General features: G+C 40.5%; 2 protein-coding genes across 2 annotated transcripts; one reads left to right on the top strand and one right to left on the bottom strand.

Annotated features, from left to right (window-relative positions):
* Positions 1-1,928: 1,928 nt before the first annotated feature.
* On the top strand, positions 1,929-6,224 carry LOC307024961 (uncharacterized protein). The gene is made up of 9 exons (XM_079659488.1): positions 1,929-2,403; positions 2,983-3,653; positions 3,773-3,818; positions 4,211-4,302; positions 4,409-4,519; positions 4,668-4,944; positions 5,308-5,482; positions 5,864-5,975; positions 6,093-6,224. The coding sequence occupies exons 1-8, from the start codon at positions 2,383-2,385 to the stop codon at positions 5,896-5,898; spliced, it is 1,428 nt and encodes a 475-aa protein (XP_079515614.1). The 5' UTR covers positions 1,929-2,382; the 3' UTR covers positions 5,899-5,975; positions 6,093-6,224.
* On the bottom strand, positions 5,907-12,538 carry LOC307025280 (uncharacterized protein; the record flags this gene model as incomplete). The annotated part of the gene is made up of 18 exons (XM_079659918.1): positions 12,230-12,538; positions 11,644-11,719; positions 11,101-11,296; positions 10,717-10,918; positions 10,438-10,513; positions 9,889-10,169; positions 9,758-9,808; positions 9,615-9,668; positions 9,435-9,508; positions 9,252-9,323; positions 8,789-8,994; positions 8,509-8,605; positions 8,257-8,419; positions 7,927-8,030; positions 7,624-7,768; positions 6,594-6,720; positions 5,992-6,285; positions 5,907-5,920 (listed from the first exon to the last, which is right to left on the bottom strand). The coding sequence occupies exons 1-18, from the start codon at positions 12,305-12,307 to the stop codon at positions 5,907-5,909; spliced, it is 2,310 nt and encodes a 769-aa protein (XP_079516044.1). The 5' UTR covers positions 12,308-12,538.
* Positions 12,539-21,567: the final 9,029 nt, after the last annotated feature.

The raw sequence follows: 21,567 nt of genomic DNA, 5'->3' as shown, positions 1-21,567 counted from the left end.
CAAACCACATACCTCGTGGAGCAGGGATTCAGCCAGGTCCTCCACATGCAGTCCAAGTACCGCAATCGCTTGAACTTGACGGCCTCAGGTGCACTGCGACTGAAACTAAGTTCTCTGCAACCCGCAGTGAAGAAACTGGCGGAGAACCACCAAGTGCAGGGCTCACACTAACCTTCCCCCCCTGCAATTTGGCGAAATGCAACACCTTTCCGACCTGTTAGTTCTGAAGGCCTAATGTACAGTTTTGTAGCCTACTGTTTGTTCTGCACTGGACATGTGTGAAATTGCTGCTGTTCCGTAGCAGTCTGTTTGTATTCTCTGCTCTTGTCTGAGTTTGTTTAACACTCATAAATATCATTTTAATTCACATTCACATGGCTTTTCTGCTCTCTGGTAAACTAATGATAATGATATTCCAACTGCCCAGTTAAATCAAATCTATTATTTGGCATTCAGTGACATGCTTTTTAAATGATATAACACAGAATATTAGTCAACATTAATATTCAGAGAAGAAAATAAGTCTACTTTTTTTGATGGGGGGCGGTAAGAGACCTGGATAATGGACAGGGGGGCGCTGGCCCAAAAAACGTTGAGAACCCCTGGTTTAGATGTTGTTTGGATCGAGAGCTGAGCGGCAGCACAACCGCATCTCTCCTACCACGATAAATAAATATGCCTAATGAAGGCTAAAGGAAGCTGTCTACTACTGAGTTCTATTAAATCTCCACCGCAACGCACTCCGCATAACAATATAATATAAATGATATATATATATATATATTATATAATATAAATAATAAAGCTCTTCTGACCTTAGCTGTCATGTGGGTATATATACCCACATGCCAGCTAAGGTCAGAAGAGCTTTATTTAATAGCTCGTCTTATGTCTGTGACCCCTCCTGTTGTAAATTGTTAAGCCTGAAACATGCACTTGTCAAGGTTCAGAGGCAATTTTGCAAATATGGCAGTAGCCATCGATCATCTTAAGATAAGATATACTTTAATGATCCCAAGTTGGAAACATTTGCGTTACATCAGCATGTGTAACAGTTGTAAATATGCAGTGGTGTTTATTTGTAAATCATTTAGTATAATCAAGCAAATTCTGTGTTTTATATTTAATAATTCTGTGTTCTTTATTTATTGAATGTTCAATACCTGACAAGGTCGGAGATGAACAACTTGGGTCGCAGGTTCCTCAACAGTGCATTACAAGACATTTATCAATATGTGTGTATACCTCCACCATTAAACTCTCATATTCTGCACATTTCTTATACTATCTACATACATCTTATAAGAGTATAATACATATCTATAATATCAGTTAAAATAAGTGCTTAAACATACAGTAGTTAACATTGCAGGAAAGCAATATATTAGTACTTTGTCAGGCTTAATATTTATACCCCCAAAGCTTTTTTCTTATTCAAAATAAGACCTTAACCTAAAGTATTCTTTAATGTTTAAATAAAGCCTTATTAATTTGTCTGTCTGTGTCTCCTATTAATATCTAATAATAAAAATAATAAATTTCAATAACGTGCTTTAACCACTAGGTGTCCCTTTCTATCAGCTGTGCACCGTTATGGTGTAAATATACCAATTGGATCAAATATAAAAGTCAGCCGAATTATTATTGATACTGCAAGGAGTTGACCGTCTGTCAACATGTGACCGGTTGGGAGTGAGAACCGGACCCGGCGCCACGAGGGGGCAAAAGGGGGCATTGCCCCCTCAGTGTTATTCTTTGCCCACTCACTTTGAGCATCATTCATCCATCAAAAAGTACGATAAATGTCACAATTATTAAATAACTTTAAATAATTATTTCCCCCAATATACGTTACTATGTTTGGATCAGATATGTGGGCAGGCAGTCAAGCAACGTGTAAAAAAGCCTCAACCCCAAGTGAGCTTTATGGCGGCAAATCTCTGTCATAAATCGCGAGGGCATATGAGATCCACGCGAGCACAAGTCAAGCAGCCGCGGACATATATTATTTTCGCGAGCATAAATCGCGAGGGCATATGAGATCCACGCGAGCACAAGTCAAGCAGCCGCGGACATATATTATTTTCGCGAGCACTAAAACGGCACTCGCGCGAGAGCAATATTGAAGCCTGCAGGGCAGAAACATGCCTTGAGCATGAGCAGCATCTACATGAGCTCTCCTGCGCTCTCGCGAGCAATTCCTGCTCTTCTGCTCGTGAAACTCTGGCCTGCTCTCGCGCGCGGAGAAACGTTAGGAAGTGGGCGTACCGTGTCCCAGTAACGCCAAATCTAATTGGTTACACCCCTCCTCTTTTATGATTGGCCGTTGTCTGGATTTAAACCTAAACCAGAAAGTCCCTCCAACCTCCAACGTGATGAAATATGGCTGTGGAAACGTCTCACGTAAGTTACTTTACTTTACTAATGATTGTTTTTAATAAAAGGCATGCTTCTGTATTCTGTGGTTATTCCACAAGAGCCGTCCTTACTTATAAATGGATTGAGTTTTTTAGATAATACATTTTTATACATATTTTTCAAAAGTATTCAAACAATTCTATTATAAAGATAAGAACCAATTAACTTTTCGGTCTTGACATGATAATATAAAATGTAGCTTTCAAAAACAGAATTTGGAATTAACAATTTTGATTACTCTAGCAAAATATTTTATTCACAAATGTCGCTTTTTCAAAATGTCCCCAGTTTTTATTGCCTTTCTCAAATAAATAATACTATACAAAAAAAGTTTAAAATGATGCAAATGTAAAAAAGACCAAGAATTTTGCAAGTTTCTTGGCACTTTAATTTCTGAATGACCTCTTTTTTTTCTGTTCAAACGCCCTCAGTTTATTTTTTGGAACGTTTATGATGATGTTTATGTGCCTTATTCTGTATTTGACATAATTGTTTCAATAAAGATTTACCACATTTCTTAAAAATATAATTAAATACTATTTAATACTTTATTTTTCTTCACAGCATATTCTGAAACGGCAGATCCTGGAGAGACTCCTGTCGAAGTTTGAGCTTGCACTCATTCGAGCACCACTTGACCTGGATTTCCTGGAGTTTGCATGTCGCCAGGAGCTGTACCTCCTGCAAGCACTTTCGAGACATGTTGACATACCGCAAGGAATAATCCAAGCTCTTCAAGAGCTGTTTGGACTACTTAGGCAATATTTAGATTCAGAAGCCCCAAATACAGCAGTGGGATCAGTTATTGGTCTAAGAGGACGTCCTAAGTTTGAAATTGAGAGGCAGCAGTTGGTTGAGATGTTGGGGACAAACCTATCGGTGCCTTGCATTGCTAAGCTGCTAGGTGTTTCTTCAAGCACAGTCTTTAGAAGGATGAGAGAGTTTGGCTTATCTGTTTCAGAAATGTATAGCTCCATCAGTGATGAGGAGTTGGATAACGTGGTCATATCCATCAAGAATGACATGCCCACTGCTGGATACCGAATGGTCAAAGGACGGTTGTTATCCATTGGTCTACGTGTACAATGGACAAGAATGGCTGCCTCAATGCATCGAGTGGATTCCATAGGCATCCTCTCCAGACTGGCTAGTCTGGGCTGTGTTGTGAGGAGAACATATTCAGTGCGAGGGCCTCTGTCGCTTGTGCACGTGGATACCAACCACAAATTGATACGGTAGTGGTATTTACATTTCGCTAAGTGATTAAGAAATAATCTCTTTGTAATGTCCCAGTTTTGGAGAATCAGTGTTTCAATTCCAGAGTGCTATAACAGTGTGTTCTTTGGTTTTCCAGTTATAACATTGTCTTATTTGGTGGAGTGGACGGGTATTCGAGAAAGGTAAGACTGCATTTCACTTCAGTAGACACACATTAAACAAACATGTATTTTTTGTACGAGTTTCCGACTAGCTACTTAAAACCACAAAAGAGGTCCCAACGCTGTGTCCTGGCTTTGCTTAAGGAATTTGGTCCAAATGGAGAAAGTGTATGGACTAAAAAGGAAGCAGCAAAGTCAAAGTAGATATAAAGGAGATTTTGTGCATTGCCTATTTTTGCTGCACAAGTATTATGAGTCAGTATACTGTATGTCAGTATTGTTTGCTTATTTCTATTGCAACAGGAATTCTTTAATCTCTGCCTTTTTTTCCCTATAATACACAGTTTAACAGAATGTTGTCTAGTTATTGTGTGTAATTGCCCTATTCTTAAATATTCTCTGCTTTTCTGCAGGTAATGTACTTGGGTGCTTCGACCAACAACTGTGCGTCAACAGCCTATGGCTTCTTCTTAGAGGCAACACAAAGACATGGAGTGCCTTTAAGGTGAATTCACAGAAAAAAGCAGTCTTTGGAGAACTAGATCAATACTGTGACACTTTTGGATGAGTATTTTCTTTGACAGTCCTTTGGTCAACTGTGTACATTTCAGGGTCAGAGGAGACCAAGGAGTAGAAAACGTACAGATCGCGAGATTCATGTTTTCGGTTCGCGGCACCGACCGTGGAAGCTTCATCTCTGGTAAAAGTGTTCATAACCAGAGGTAAATTACAGCATCTTTAGTAACTCAATTAGTGAGGTGAACTTATCTGATGTGTAGACCAAGCACCTTGCACTTAACCCATGCTAGGCCAGCATGAAAATAGATCACTTGAACTGGTTTTCCCTAAACCATGTATTTTCATCCATAGGATTGAGCGTCTTTGGCGTGATGTAAGAGTCATTGTCATCAACAAGTACTCTGCGATACTACTTTCCCTCGAAGAGGATGGTCTGCTCGATATCTCATCAACAGACGACCTCTTCTGTGTGCACTACATCATTCTTCCCCGACTTCAGATGGACTTGGGGATTTTTACAGAAGGCTGGAACCATCATCCACTCAGCACTGAACGGAACCAATGTCCAGAGCAGTTATGGCAACTTGGACTGATGCAGACAAACATTGATCAGCCGGAGAGCCCAGAGGTATTGATCTCGTTTCAGTATTACAATACATGTCACATGTTAGACGCTTTTATCCAAAGCGACTTACATACTCAGTACTGTGGGCAATCCCACGATAGTAATTACTTACCATTTACTTTGTGTAATATACATTGTCAAAAGATTACTTTCTTTCCCTGCTCTTGGCATGACCATTTTCTGGGCATTTCATTCAGTTTGTGTTATTTTTACAGTTAAAATAACACAAACTGAATAAAATGCCCAGAAAATGGTCATGCCAAGAGTAGGGAAAGAAAGTAATTTATTACTTGATGTCATTGTTCCATATTGTTTATAAGACATTTATTTCACCAAAGTGTTCAAAACCTCTGTTATGGTTATTAGGAGCCAGATGTTGACTGGGAAATTGCTGCTGACCACGATGGAGAAGAAGAGGATGCAGGGATTGTCGTCCCCGAATTCGACTGCCCTTTGAGTCCAGAAGACACAACTGAACTTCAATCAGTATTTCAGCAAATTGACCCAAACACTCCGGTCAAGGAACTGTACTTACTCTGCCGTGAGTATGTAGCTGAAAGATGTGGCTCTTAAGAAATACAGCTCCCTTGAATGAAACAGATGAGGTAAAAGTAAAATTCCTTTGTTCAAAGTGTTACTTAAGTACCAAGAGTAAAATAAGTCATGATGCCGATTTCATGAAAGAGTAAAGTTACTTGGCACAACGGGTGACTGGGTTTTTATTCAATTAAATTGAAACAATCGACACAAAATACAGCTCAAAACTATAATGGTTCCCCAACTTCACCATTTGTTTCCAAAACATTTTGACTAGAACAGTATGTCACTTGAAAGTTTGACTGTATTCTCATCTTGAACAAATGAAAACAAATGAAAACCTTGTCAGATAAAGTGCAATAAAGACTGTCTAACCCTAATCCAGAAAACATCGATTCTATGACTCTTATGAGCGGCTAAACTCCCTGCTACTCATAACAGCCTGTGTTATGATGCTCAGGAACTCCGGATATGAGCCGAGGTGCCTTGTCGGAAAGGTAATGGAGTTGGAACATGCATTCACTACGGGAAAGCATACCGTGTGTGTACCATAGCGCACGCTGCAATCATGGTCGAACTCAATTAAGATTTTAAACATCTCTCTCTCTGTTGAGGTGATGGGGACGTGTGCCTGCCCCGTAAGCCATTGAAGGAAGCAACCAACAGTGATCTTGGGTTTTTCCTTCATCTCCTCTTCATCTTTTGCCGCTTCACCTGTAGACTCTGTCTCTCTTGAGTCTCTTTCATCACTCTCTGTTATCTTCACAGGGGTCCCCCTCTCTTCAACCACGAAGCTCTTTTCTTCCTCTAAAAACAAGTTGAAAATGAATACAAAGAAATGCATATATTCACCTAAGCAATGTCAATAAATATGGCTATTGTTTTTAAATAGTTTTTTTATGTGGATATTTTGAAGAAGAAAAACCTCATTAGCCAGTCCTGCTTTACTTGTCATTGTTTCATCGCAACCATCATGAATGCAAAGTTGTGTTTAAACTGAGACATGTAAACATGAATAAAAAGGGTATGCAAAGCTGTCATTGAGTTGCCTGTCGTAATCGGGGGTAAAATTCAAGAACAAATACGTTTATAAAATGTCAGGGCAGTAGTATCACCTTCTTCTTCAATGTGTTGGATGAAGTCTTGTAAAAAGTTAACAATCTTCGATTCACTCTGGCGTCGCAGCGAGCCCAGCTCGCTGAAGACTGGAGATATGGCTCCCATCAGGAATTCAGCATCCGGCTTGGAGAGATGAAAAAACAAAATGATGTATGCTCAAAGTTGGATGAGCTTAACCCTTTAATTGCCAGACCAAGAAAAAAAACTATGGAAAAATTATTTGTTTGCATTTTTTTTATCAAATGGGACACACATAGCACATTTAAAAAAAAAAAAAGGTATCAATATTGATATTGATATAAAAAGTAATGTTAAGTGTTTTTAATACAAAAAAAAAACGTGCTCATCTTACTGTAGATGCTGAATTGGCCTAACAGGAAACCACTGGCCTAACAGCAAATGTCTATATCCTGTGTTGGCCTAACTTGCTCATCTGTGTGCAACTTTGGGCTGTATGCCATGCATGAAAGCTGCTATATAAATTATTATCACTCTTTCACTCTGAGACTCATAAGGCAGTATAGATGTAGTAATAATGTAATATAAGATGTAGTAATATTACCATGAATCTATCTATTTACCATATTGTATTGGAAAACATCTCTGAAACTCTGAAAAAGTTATATTGCTAGTTTAGTTTGTTAAAAACTTTTTTTGTGCATCAAGTTATCTAATTATGTTCAGTCAGTGCTCTGACATTAAAATATGTCAAAAATGATATGGTTACCTTACAACAGTTGACCAAAAAGAGTGATTTCTTCAGCAGTGATTTTTTTAGCATGCCAACTTTCTCAGTGGAAAGCTGAATGGCTTTCTGTTCTAACCACAGTGACATCTAGAGGTTGTTTTGTGCATAACATGTCAACCAAATAGTAGAGATGGCTGAATCAGGTAGTTAAACTTTTAAAACATTTTTTCAACGGGATATCAAGACACAAAATTTGCTCTACCAAATGGTGGCGCTGGCTGTTAAAGGGTTAAGGTTTGAAATTCAGTGGTAAAATCAGCTAGAGACATAATACTGACCTTTTCATGAAGGCCAGCGACGAACAGATCCCTGAAATGCTGTGGTTGTTGTACTATCATCTCACACAAGCCATACAGCTTCATGCCTGAGCATATCTGCTGCAGCATTGGTAGAGTGCGGACCGATGAGTGCAAGATAATTGCCCTATAATTCAGTAACAGATAACAGCAATAATATAAAATCATACATAAAAAAGGGAAAGAGTGACTGCACACTCAATATGAAGTATGAGTGTAAAGGAATAATTGATTGGTTTCAAACATGGGTTGTTATGGGTTAAATCACTTAGCATATGTACATACTTTATTATGTCTTCCTTCCTCTCCCACGTTGCAAGACCACTGTACCCGCATGCTGTTATCCGATCCAGAAGGTCGTACATAGCTTCAGGTTCAGCTATCTCAACCTTTGCAATTAGAAAAACAGTATCACACAGTAAGTCATGGGAGCCTTAGCTTATTTTAAGAATTAAAAAAAAATTACACTACAAAGAGGTGTGTGTGTCAACCATACTAAAACAAACGTCATGTTATATGAAGGAGTATAATAATAATAATAATAATAAATGGGATTTATATAGCGCTTTTCTAGACCCAAAGACGCTTAATATCTGAGGAGAAGACAAATATTACCTCTTCCATAAGCTGGCTGAGCTCTGGATCAGTAACATCTTCCTTGGAAATGGAATCTCTATGAATCTCCCCAGTGGATATGTATCCATAGCACCACTCTCTGAAAAAGTTAGGTGGAGGACCACCTTGTACTATACTGACTGCCATAATCTCTCCAGCTGTCCTGCATTAACAAAGTTTAATCAATGCATAGACATTATTAATAAATGAAATAAACATCGAAAAGACATTGCAGAACACAATTCTACATACTTGAAATGCTCTTTGTGGTAGTCAGTAATTGAGTACTTGGGGGTTTTCCCTGTACTCCCTCCCTGAAAAAACTTCCTTTCAACACCTGCCATCATTTCTATAATTGAAAGGAAAAGTGGATCAATACATTGATAATCTCAATTAGACCACTGTATATGTTAAAGTACAGCATGCGTCATGCAAAGCCCTTAACCTGTGCAAGCACAGAAATTGCATGCAACCAGAGAACCGCCACACACTGAGGAATATTTTCATTTATTATAAGGAAGTAAACATATACCTGTTAAGAATTCTTTCCTGAGAGCCCCATGGTCAATTCCAGACTCTCCAATGAAAGACACTCGGAGAGGGTTTTTGGGAGAAGACCTCTTCTGACGTCTCCACTGCCCTAAACCCCTTTCAAACATGTCCTCCCTAGTGACACTAACATTAAAGAGTGTTGTTGTGTCCACTCGTCCACTAAGTGTTTCGATGGCTTCAGCAAGACTTGAAGGAAACAATTAGAAGTTGATTAGACAACTGGATCCAAAACGTTTTCCCTTAAGAGACCCCTTTTGTATCATTGAGTAAACTGACGACCCCTGACTGATGTAAAGTGGCGTCTTTTAAATGATATTCAAGGCATAACAATAACAATGCAGGGCAACTGATGAACAGTACAATTAACACAAATAGTGAACACAATAACTGCAGGACGTTTTTGTTTAAAATAAGCAATTACAGGTACATTTGAAGCATATTACCTTTTCTCTCGCCCTGTCAGTTCTTCACTGGCATGTTCTTCCAAATCGATAATTTGTGTCGACTGCAATGTACTGATGAGGGAAAAAATATTTCAATGGGGCATGCCTTAATCATGGTTTACAATATCTAACACTGCAAGAAAAAATTATATAAAGAATGTGCATAATAGGAGAAAAAAAAACCTTTCTCTACAAGTGCTGGCATGTATTTCAACCAAATACTCAGGAAATAACTCTGAGCACAATGGACAGGCCACCTTTAAAAACACAGAAAAGCAGAGCAAATATTCAAGTGAATTACTGAGACGCAGAAACCTTCATCATCTGCAATAATGTAATTGATAAATAATGCCCTGATTTTACCTTAATATCGATTTTAGAACAGGAGGTCCTACACGGGAGCACACTTGGAGAAGCCTATAATAAAATGTAGAAAGACTGCCAATTAATGACACATACAATGAAAATTGTTTAGAAACAAACACCTACAATATTAGTGAGCTTACATTCCCAGGATTGCTTGTAGCTGGAGACTCATCTAAATCTGGGTCCAGATCCTGAAAATCGTAACCAGTTAAAAAAGCTGTCGATTCAGGATGATAATGATCCTGCATAGCTATTTGTGGAATAACATTACCGGTTCCAGATCCATGCGGTCAGAACAGCTGCTTGGTTCACACTCTTGTGCATGTAAAGCCAACAGCTGGACAGGCATGCTTAGATGACACGTGGCACATCTGGCTTTTGGCATATTTTCGAACTCCTTCGATGAGTAGGGCAAGGGGGAGGTGTCCAAAGTGTCCTGGATGGGCATTATATAGAGACAGCCTTTTCCACCTAAAGCTTTGGCAAGGTAGGCCCCCGTGTAACCCTCTGCCTCAGGTGCCAAAACACTTAATTTCCGCTGACCTGATCCTCCTATGTGGGAATACAAACAAGTTGATGTTATTTAATGCACAGAATGTTCTAGGGGAGGCAGTTGATTTTAACAAGATGCACACTTGCAGTGTTAGGCTTTCTCATGGATTGCTAAAAACAAGAGGGTAGGTAAATATGCTAACCATCAAGGGCATTAATGAGCTATTATAAGAGCAGCTATTGTAGGAGAAGATAGAGGGTATAAATAGGATTTAACTGCAGAAATACTAGACCACAGTTGAATTTAATAAGGGAGATTGTATCTTACCAGCAGCTTTATGTAGCATCCAGGCCCCTTCCAATGGTACCATTTTGGAATATGATTCCATAAGTATATATGATATCTATGTGGGAAGAGCAAAACAAGTGTGCAGTTAGAACTATAACCCTCCACACATGTCACCACTGTTGAAGCTGATTTGTGACCAGTAGTACTTCAGTGGATTGGGAAACTACAGTAATACATAAAAAATTTCCCCAAATTGGGATCAATAAAGTGCTTCTTATATTATCTTGACTCCTCCCCTTATTATTTTTTCTATCTTACCTGGGAGTGGTCAGCGTTTTCGGGGATATTGAGAGTCCTCCTGCCGAGTCCAGCCTGGAGAAGGACCATTTCATCCGATGACTTTGGTGTTCTTTCTGTGCTCTTATTGAGCAGAAAGAACTGGATTGGGGTTGACCTAACAGCCCTTCTTTTGGGAGATGGGGTATAACTTTTACCCGATTTGAATAGGCCGGGGAAAGCCCTGAGGAGTTGAAAACAATGTGTAAGAGAGGCATTTAAGAAGCTGTTATACAATATATTCATTCTAAACAATCTGAAGAGCGTTAATTTCTATGAAAAAATACGCTGAATTATAGCCAATTGCCGAGTTATTACAATGGCAATTCAGTTCAGAACTATCTTTATTTCCTAACGGATCCAAACCTGGCCATATTTTGGTCCACTGTATTTCCTGCTGTAGAAGGAAAGCCAGGGGTCCTTTGTTGCTTCTGCCCCTGGACTGCCTGACGCTGCCTTGTCCCAGCCTGCTGCCTGTTGCCAAGAGCAGACTGCTGCTGTCCCTGTATAGTAGACTGTCTGTTGCCCACCTCCACCTGCTCTCCCTGAACCTGTACTTCATCTGTGAACACAATTTAAAGATGTCTATGATTCCCTAGAATCTAAATAAACTGAGTACTAAATACGTAAAGTAGTTAGAATATATAAAGGCTTCATTAATTAAACATTACCCAGATAGTCACAAGCCCTGAAAATAAATAGAAGAAGAACAAGAAGAAGATGAACCTTTAATTATCCCCCATGGGGAAATTCAGTTTTTCACTCTGGTTTTAATATAGGTTGGTAAAACTGTCACTGAAACACCTCGGCGTGCTTCCTCCGGCCAAGACTGCAGCTGTAATTTTTTGTAAACGACTGACCATTAGATGAATCTGTGAAGACAAGTGATCTCCCCCTAGTTTTACTTACGATTTTGAGAAGTTGGTTCAGCCAAGGCACTTCTCAGCAACTCAACGACACGCCTGGCAGCATTTTGTAACTCTATCTGTTAAAATAGATAGCATTTTTCATTTAATCATTTATTTCAATAGGGACAATGCACATAAACACTTTAGACAAATAACACTTCAAGTGTAAATGGATCATGTCTTACTATACTGTCTATACTGTCTTGCTGTTTTTAAATTATTGTCTTGTTGTTGCGCACTGGCACTTTGACTTTGAGTCGATGTAATTTCGCTGTAATTGTTACAATGACAAATAAAGTATCTATCTATCTATCTATCTAAAACAGACACAAACAAGAAATAGTCAAATTGATTGTCACAATCACAGTGCAAAGACATGTCGTCTTGTTTATCCAGATCTGCTAACAGTTAACTTTAGCTAACTTTTATTATTGCGGGCAGACAGCTGTGTCACTTTCTTCTTATACCGTGGCTTGTAAATAATGCAATGTCAATATCTTAAATGCCCGTCAAGCAGATAAAATGATAGTTATGTTAAACCATTGTTTTCTATATGCATAGCTAAAAGTACCGGTTTTTGCACGTACCTCCTTGTCGTCAGCCATTCTTCTTCTGCGGGGCTTTCCCGCTCCGATATCCCTCTTCATTTGAAAACGGCCAATCATAAAAGAGGAGAGGTGTAACCAATTAGATTTGGTGTTACTGGGACACGGTAAGCCCACTTCCTAACATTTCTCCGCGCGCGAGAGCAGGCCAGAGTTTCACGAGCAGAAGAGCAGGAATTGCTCGCGAGAGCGCAGGAGACCAAGGAGAGCTCATGTAGATGCTGCACATGCTCAAGGCATGTTTCTCCCCTGCAGGCTTCAATATTGCTCTCGCGCGAGTGCCGTTTTAGTGCTCGCGAAAATAATATATGTCCACAGCTGCTTGACTTGTGCTCGCGTGGATCTCATATGCCCTCGCGATTTATGACAGAGATTTGCCGCCATAGAGCTTGTAGTCTTAATTCATGTTAGCGTGTGTGCTTGGCTGTAAACACAGTCCACAGACCAAAACGTCAGTTTTCTGGGCAAAGTCCCCGTTTTCGGTGGCCGGTACCCGGTTGAAACTCCGGAAAATGCTCCCGTTTTTGAATGTGCATTCAAAAACATAAAGCAAGGTGAAATAAAATGTTAGAAAACCAGTCTATGGTAAAAACAGAGTAACAGAGTTTTGCCTGTTTGTTAGCGTATTTCTTCTTCTACTGCTTTTTCTTCTACTTCTTCTTCTTCTACTTGTGATTCAATGTAGGCTACCTGCCCGCGAAATATATTATAAATATCGACATAGTACTACAAGAAAGCTTTAAACGAGGTAAGTTACAAATGTATGTTCTCAATCGTCAGGTGTGGGATTCAATATTACATGAGTTTAGATTCAATTTTTACTATAATAATAATAATAATAATAATATGCTTTGTATGATATAAACCGTATTGGTACAATGAGTGAAATCTAGTGACGGATTGTGGAACATTGATTCGATTTTTCGGTACCACTTTACAATAAGACTACCATTATAAAAGATTCATAAATGATTAGGTTATTCATCAAGTTGTAAACACTTTATTAATTATTAAGAACCATTTATAAACCAGTTCTAACAGTTTTCATACGTCAACACAGGCTCACTATTTGGCAAGATGACTAAGCCTTATATTGGCTAGCTTAATTCGTCTTCTTCATCAGCCAGCATCCTTGGTATCTGTTGTTCAGTGAGTTTATTGCCCCCCCTTCAATCAATCAATCAATCAATCAATCAATCAATCAATCAATCAATCAATCGATGTTTATTTATATAGCCCAATATCACAAATGTTACATTTGTCTCAGTGGACTTCACAGTTTGTACAGAATATCAGTATGACAATACGACACCCTCTGTCCTTAGACCCCTTCCATCTTGATGTTTCCTGGCATCTCTTTATGACCATTTATTTATGAGTTACTAACATGTATAACTGCCAAAAGGGAGCCTTATTGTAAAGTGTAAAAGACATTCCCATTTATTAATGAGTTACTAACATTTCTAATACGGCTTAGCAGTTCAGATAAATGTGGGCTCACTATTTGGCAAGCAACCGGTCACAGTTGCCCTGTTTATCTCAAATCTTATAAAAGCTTATTAATGATTTATAAAGTTTTCACAACTTAATTAATAAATGAATTACAAACTATTCGTAAACCCTTTATAAGGGTAGTCTTATTGTAAAGTGGTACCGATTTTCCCATGGCAGTTTGACTCTAGAGACAAACCAGGGGGCTTTGCTTTTAATCTGTGTCTGTCCATTTGGTGTAGTATTTTATCCAATATTACATTTGGTTTATATATTGGTCACTTTCTTATGAAATGCCAGGTTTTAGGCCTTGGTTTGAACATTCAATTTTGAAAATAAAAAATCAACCATTTAATGATGATTAATGATTCCTTTTTCTTTAATCCTGACGTGACTAGTGTAGATAGTAATTAAGTAAGTCAATCTGTATAGGAAGACGAGTTAAGGGATAGAGGAGAAAAGGTTATGGTATAATTACAGAGCCTGTCCATTTATGAATTGAGGAAATCAAAGTTAGTCTGTTAACCAAAGTGCAGCCATCTAATAATGTACTATCTGTTATTAAAGATCAGAGGAAAAGAACAGAATGAGAGGGGTAAATCCGGAATAAAGAAGCAAAGAGATTGTAGAGCAGTGAGAAGGAAAGGAAGAAAGAGAAGACACGTTTAGGTCAGGATGGATATCCGAAAGTGGTTGTCCAACAAGAAGGCTGGTAGTTCTGGCAGCAGCAAAGATATTGTGGAGGCCGAGCTTCCACAGAGGGATTTAGTTCAGAGCGAGTTAACTCCACTAGCCAGAGAAGATGTCCTGGCGGCGGCCAGAGCATCTTGTTCCACAATAAGCACTAGAATGGCTCAACAGCCGCCTCCAGCTCCACCTTTTAATGCCACTGCACCTGACGATCTTGGGACAGAGGGGCCAGCCCAGGTTATCCTGCAGTCCTACCCTGTCCGAATAATTAATGGCCAAAAACGCACCTTTACCAAGAATTGGTTTAATGGAAGAAAGTGGCTGGAATATTCAGTTGTGGCTGATGCTGCATTTTGCTTTCCATGTAGAAAGTTTAACATAGGGTGTGGTGCTAATGCAGACAAAGCCTTCAAACAAACCGGCTTCTGTAATTGGAAATGTGCAACTGATAGCACCAAATGTTTTTCAAGACATGCATCCAGCAAGGAACATTTGAAATTTGAAATTTGCTCTCTGGATCGAATATGGTGCTCGTAGTGCTACAGGATCTGAGGTCTCCACGCTTGTTAATGAGGGGCAACTGGCAAGAAATCGCCAATATTTAAGTGCGATCGTGGACATCATTGAGTTCCTTGTGTCACACCAGCAACCGCTCAGGGGGACGTTGGATGCTGTGGAGTCAAGAGAAGACGTAGAAAGTGGACTGTTTTTGTCTATGATGGAATATACACTGAGGAAAGACCCGGCCTTAGCAAAGGCATTCAGCACTATTCCGAAAAATGCCACATACACATCACATGACATTCAAAACGAAATAATAGGGCTCATGAGTGAAATAGTGACCAGTGAAATAGTTGAAGAAATAGGAGACAGCTGGTACACTTTAATGGTGGACGGGACCAAGGATCCAACAGGTTGTGAAAATGTGTCAATCGTGGTCCGTTATCTAAATAAGAACAATGACATTCGTGAGAGACTGCTGGTAATGGCCACTACGAAGCATTGTGATGCCCTAAGTCTGACAGACCTTGTCATTTCTGAGCTAAGAAAGGCAGGCTTAACAACAAACAAAATCCTCAGCCAGTGCTATGATGGTGCAAGTGTGATGTCAGGGAAAAGAGGAGGCGTACAGAAAATACTGCAGGAGAAAGTTGAGAGAGAGGTCCCATATGTGCATTGCTTCAACCACCAATTACATCTGGTGGTTATTCATGCCATGTCCTCAGAGAACACTCTGCAAGTCTTTTTTGATGTGTGTGACATGCTTTATCGGTTTCTGAAAAACCAACCTTGTCCGCAGTGTACACAGGACAACGCCTGAAAAGGTTATTGGACCAAAGGTGGACTGGTCAGCTAGGTACCGTGTCAGTCATAGTCAACAGTTATGATGCTGTCGAGCAGTTCCTTGCGGAGATTGACAGCAGTGGCCTTCCCACCCAACTAAGAGTAGAGGCAGCAGATCTCCTAAAAGCAGTTCAAGAGCCCCACTTCAAATTTACTGCGGTTATGGTCCACAAAATCCTCGCCCTTCTGGACCCTCCTAACAAAGTCTTGCAGGATAAAAAAACAGACCTCTACACTGGAGTGAAGGTTGTTAAAAGTGCGTTGGGTTGGATGGAGCTTTGGAAGCATGTGGGCCTTGAAAAAGTCCTCAAGAGCCAACAGGTTAGGCTCCCAATTGTCATCTCGGGCTATCGGAATGATGACACTGTCTTTCGTAGTCCAGACCACAAAGTAGCAAGTCTCTCTTGCAGTGAGGTGAAGCTGATCTTGCACTTGGTACCAGTAAGGATGTTCCTCACGCAGGATGAATGTTTCTCCTTCCTTACTGACACAGAAGCCCTTGATTTGCAATGCTTCACTAATTGTCATTTCCCTGGCTCTGTAGGGACACTTTACCTCCAGCACAGCGGAAGACCCTACCAGACCATCTGGAGTTGCCCCCAACAATCATGATTGGGAGAGCCACAATCCTGACTCATGGACCTGCATCTGGGTTGCAGTGGTGAATGCCCTGACGCCCTCACATTCATTCATAGTCCCCCACTGTACAGACAAAACACCATCAAGGGCCTGTTGTTGCCCTAGCACCCTGGCAATAAGGGAAGCAGTCACACGCTTTGACCTCAGGACAGCTCCAAAGTTGCTGGCAGTCAACCTTCCTTTCCTGAACAAATGCCAGTTTGGGTTGGTTCGCTGACCAGTGGTAGCCACCTGAATTGCCCTCTGTTGCTCCTCAGACAATGCCATGCTTGCCACAATTGACTCAGGTCCCTGATGCCCAATAGATTTGAGAATTTCAGGAACAGTAAGTGTTTCCAAGCTGTAGTGTTCCTCTTCTGGCTCGGGGGAGAGAAGCCAAGAAATTCCTGAGAACCTGCCCCCGAGTCTGTCTCTCAGCCAGTCACGATCTTCGGAGGTGGGCTCTCTTGTCAGAGGGTTAAATTAGTTATTGGTTGGAGGAAATAGCTCCTCCACTGAATCCGTACGTTTATCTGCCTTTGGCTTCTTCCACTGACAGGGGGTGTCAGTGCAGCTGAAATTGTGGATTGCAAAGATGGCTAATGCAGCCGCATGACTGCATTTCCATTCTCCACGTGGGCATTCACATTCTGTGGAGAGAATTCCCTCTTCTCCTGTATAGATAGCTATGGTGGTGGGATTGTTTTATTATTTAAGATATATTTACATTTGTAATGTCTTCCCAATTATCCCTTTAATTGTTTATAGCCTACAGTTTGTTTATTTCATGGATATTTCTGTTTTCTGCATGGTGTGTAATATTTGTAATAAAGATTTCATGCGACACATTAAATGGATTTGTTGATGGGAATTAATGTCACTAATTTGAATAAATTAACTCTAGGTTAACAGTACTCTTGCTATCACTACCAGTGTTTCCCCTGGGTTTACTGCCTTGGCAGGGTGCTGCTCGAAAAAAAATGTCGGCGCGCCCACATTTTTGTTATCCTCTGGAGAAGAGAGGAGCTGTGGATTATTGTTATTGATATCGTACAGTAACAAAGTATTTGTACATTAAAAAGTAATACAGTACAGTGTTACACTGGAGGCTGCTCCATCTCATCTGATCTCTGATATGAAAGCAATCGTGTTATACATGGGCGCGGGAAGGGGGATGCTGAGGGCGCTGCAGCACCCCCTAGCGGCAGGCAGGGGGTGCGGAGCTCCCCTGTCTGAATTATTATTTGACGGTTATTGCTGCTCCCGCTGTGCATAATCTGTGTAATATGTAGCCAATAAATTCCACATTGTTGGTAAAATGATATTTTGGCCTGCCCCGAATGTTTTTTCTGTAGCCCCGGACAATTCTACCTCAATAATATAATACATTAACCGTGCTTTACCTGAATCTCATCAAGACACTAGAAAGGACGGCAGGACTGTAATTTCCCGTGTTCAGTGAATGCAACAGAGGCAAGACACCAGACCAATCAGAGAGTTGGATGGAAATAAAAGTGTGCTTGTGTCATTCAAGCTCGCGGCTCTGTGTGTGTGCGGAAATAGCGCATTTAGTGTGTGTGAGAGAGGGAGAGAGAGAGAGGGACCGGTGCCAGCAGCAGGGACCGTGTTGTTAGCATCTGGTTAGCTAGCTGCACTAACGGACATACGGAGGTGTTTGTTCCACAACAAGCTGGAGGAGAGCTCTACTCTCAGACTGAGAGGCTCAGGTGAGCTAAAGGACTCTCTGAGTGTTTAGATAGTTAACTTTAGTCTAAGTTATCTCAATGGGTCTCAAACGGTTTGGTCAAAAATTATTCAAAAGATTATTTCCGCGGCACACCTTCATATGATCATTATATTTATAAAAAAAATAAGAGAATAAAGGAAAAAACAATTATGAAATACTATATGGCAGTAAAACAAGAATACAGTTTGAAAGGGGAGTGATTTGTAAAATATCCATAAAGAAAAAGAACATCTGCTTACAGTTGTGTTTCATCTGGGTGTTGAGAGATGTATCCATAGATCTCTTAATGTTGCTCTCAAAGTGCACCAGATTGATGCTTTTAACTTCAATATTTAAAAAAAATCTTCCCGGGGGAGCATCCCCCCGGACCCCCCTAGAGAAGGTGAGGTCCGCTCCCCACTCGTAAAAAAATAGCACTTTACCCCTGCCTATATGCCGTGAGCTGATTATCGAGCCTTCATTGTAACAGTCGCGGGTTTACTGTGTGTTTGCGTGTGGGGAGTTTCTTTGTGCGTGCTCTATAGTGCCCGTAATAGTGTTCACTGGAGTCCAGCACCTCAGCACCCCCACTCAAAATACCTTCCCGCGCCTCTGTGTTATGATCATATTGAGCTATTGGTGTGAGTCTAACATTAAACGAGCAGTCTGCTTGTCATACATTGCTGACGATACATTTTTAGAGGCAATTTGTTGAGTCACTGCCGCTAAATGCCGGTAGCATTAAGCTAGCAAGTCCTGCATTTGCCTCACATCAACAGGTTTAGACAGAACATCCAAATATCCTGAGCTAATTTACTGAATAAACCAACTCACATCTCAATACTGTAGTTCAAAACCGCGGTAGCTGCTCCATCTGTGAGCTATTTTTAGAATGCGCACGCTACCTTCGTTGTCGCGTTCGCGCGCGTCCACCTGGGCAGGCTGTGTGTGTCCTTCTCCCGTGACGATAACGGCTTGCGGTTAAAAAATAATAATAAACGAATTTGAAACTTGGGGGGACACACAAACGGGCAGACAGCAGAGCTCGGGGCAATAAAGCAGATTTGTTTGACTTTTTTACACTTTGTTGTTCTCCTTTCCTCGCCTCTTGTCTCTGATTGTGAGCGTGAGTGTGTGCATTCGTGTGTGTGTGTGAGCCCCGCCCTTCAGAAACAGAGCAGAGGGAGAATGTCAATACGCAAATCAGTGGACACTCAAACATGAACACATTGGATAAATAACATGGCGTTTAGTTTATTTAATAAAAGTGCACATGTTCAATGTGAAAAGTGACCGTAGATAGATTACTTCAGTTGAAATTTGGTGCTATATATATATATTTGTTTTAAATAAAAAACAAAAATAAAAACACCTTGAATTTCAGGCAGGGCGCGGCGCTCCTTTGGCAGGGCGCAGCGCCCCGCCAAGACAATGGTAGGGGAAACACTGACTACTCACCGACACTCTATAAACCTTGTCCCTCATGCTAGCCCTGACAACACCAGTAAGCACACCTTCATCTAGGCTGCACTGTTGTACGTGTCCTGACTTGTAGTGGTTCTCTCCTCTATCTACACTCTTCTTGTCATCTTTTTAAAACGATATCAGACTGGTAATTGACACAGCCATGACTTCTAGTTAAATTCAGTGTGGCTAAAATGAAACGTTTTCTTAAGATATGCAAGCACGCGGAAGTCAGTTGAAACGATCTTAAGTTGGCGTGACGTTGAAATCGTGCGACCCTGCTGTTCTCGCTTGTAGTTCGTTTATAGCATACCGTTAGCATTTTGCTTCTGGTGACTAGATTTATGATTCGAAAATTATAAAAGTAGGGTAGACATGTGGAGATTATCCAGCTGAACAAAACGTGATCCCTCTCTTAAATGTGTGTAAACCACAGACCTTATTTTTAGCTATTTTCCAAAATCCTATTGAGAAATCTCATTGCTTTTTGACGAAGGAACCGGAAGAAATTTACTTCCGGGTTTTAGGACGCGTCACTGCGGTTCTCTATTCCAGCCCTGTTAGAGAAACGCAGATTCTGGGTCCTTAGCTTGAAAAAAATAAAGAGGAGGGGGGAGCTAATGCCTGCTCAGAATTACCCGGCAGATACCGCTAAATTCTCTGTTGAAACCCCGTTTTTAGAGATTTGGGTACAGAGGAATAGAGAGAGGGTTTTCATTTCTGACACTTTGTGAGTTCCCTGAAACACCGGGGACACATATTTATGTATAAAAGACATCAAAAAGTGCATTTTGCATGATAGGTCCCCTTTAACACGTCTACAGCCATGGATGTATTGATGTTACCTCCTTATTCATGTCCGAGATAAAGTGTATGTCCATCAAGCGTTTATTCCCAGACCTTCTCGTCCCATATCCAGTGGTCCACCAACAAAATGAAAACACCTTGATACAGACAACCCATTTCCTGGATGTGTTGAAGTATTATTTGAATTATTTGAAGGATTAAAGTAACGTGTTATGGCAGGAAAGTTAAATCTGGTATATTCATTTTAATGTCACCTTATATATTCGTGTGTGTTAAATTTGAAAGTACATTTTTACTCTTTAAATAATAGAGAGGCTTTTCATATATTCCTGAAACAATGTCCCACTACTTAGTAATAATAAATTAAAGCAATAGTCTTTTTCTTCCACTTTTTATGTGTAATCAAAAGGGTGGTTTTATGACCTTTGACATCTGCTTTGCAGTTCCCAGACATCGGGAGGGGCCCTGAGTCTCTAGCTTCCTCTGTTAATTGCTAAAACCCGTATTGATTAGCCCAAAGGGAGATGTGCCTCAGATATAAGACAGTTGAAGCCTTGTAGAATTAATGATTTATCTCCTACAGACCCCAAAAGAGGCCTTGAGACTCGGGTCCCCCAGGAGTAAACGAGATAAACGTCCTTTTGAGCTTATCAATAAAATGTATTCATTCCTAGTAAGCTGACTTTGGGGTGAAGGGAAGTTCAGGGAAGCCATTAAGCCACAAGAACAATTAACTTATGTTGGTTGACTGATGCGGTGACTGTCATGGGACGATGGCGTTTGGATATTTACAAATATGGCTTTCATAAAGAAAAACAGGTGACAGTTGTGTGATAAGATACATGATAGGATGTTTGTGTGTGTTGAAGATGTTTAGGGGGAATGAGTATGTGTCCTGTCAAAGAGTCCTCTGTCATGACTCCAAATCATTGATTGGGGGATCTGCCTAAGGGCAGAGGGACAAACACACACACACACACATACAGTGAAGCAACAGATGGAATCAACAACTGCAGACTTACTACCTGGGGTCCCGCCCAGAAGGGAAACCGACCAATGAAACACTACCAACTCACTGGCTAGCTCGCTCAGAAGTGAACTCGCCAATAACAAATAGCTAGGAAGGAGCAAGCGACAAAACTCCTCCCCACCTGTGTATAAATGTTGTGATCATTTTGAA

The sequence above is a fragment of the Notothenia rossii genome (assembly GCF_949606895.1).
Source record: "Notothenia rossii genome assembly, chromosome: 11".
NCBI lineage: Eukaryota > Metazoa > Chordata > Actinopteri > Perciformes > Nototheniidae > Notothenia > Notothenia rossii.
Note: the sequence above shows the minus strand (reverse complement) of the source record. Positions and strands in the feature narration are given on the sequence as shown.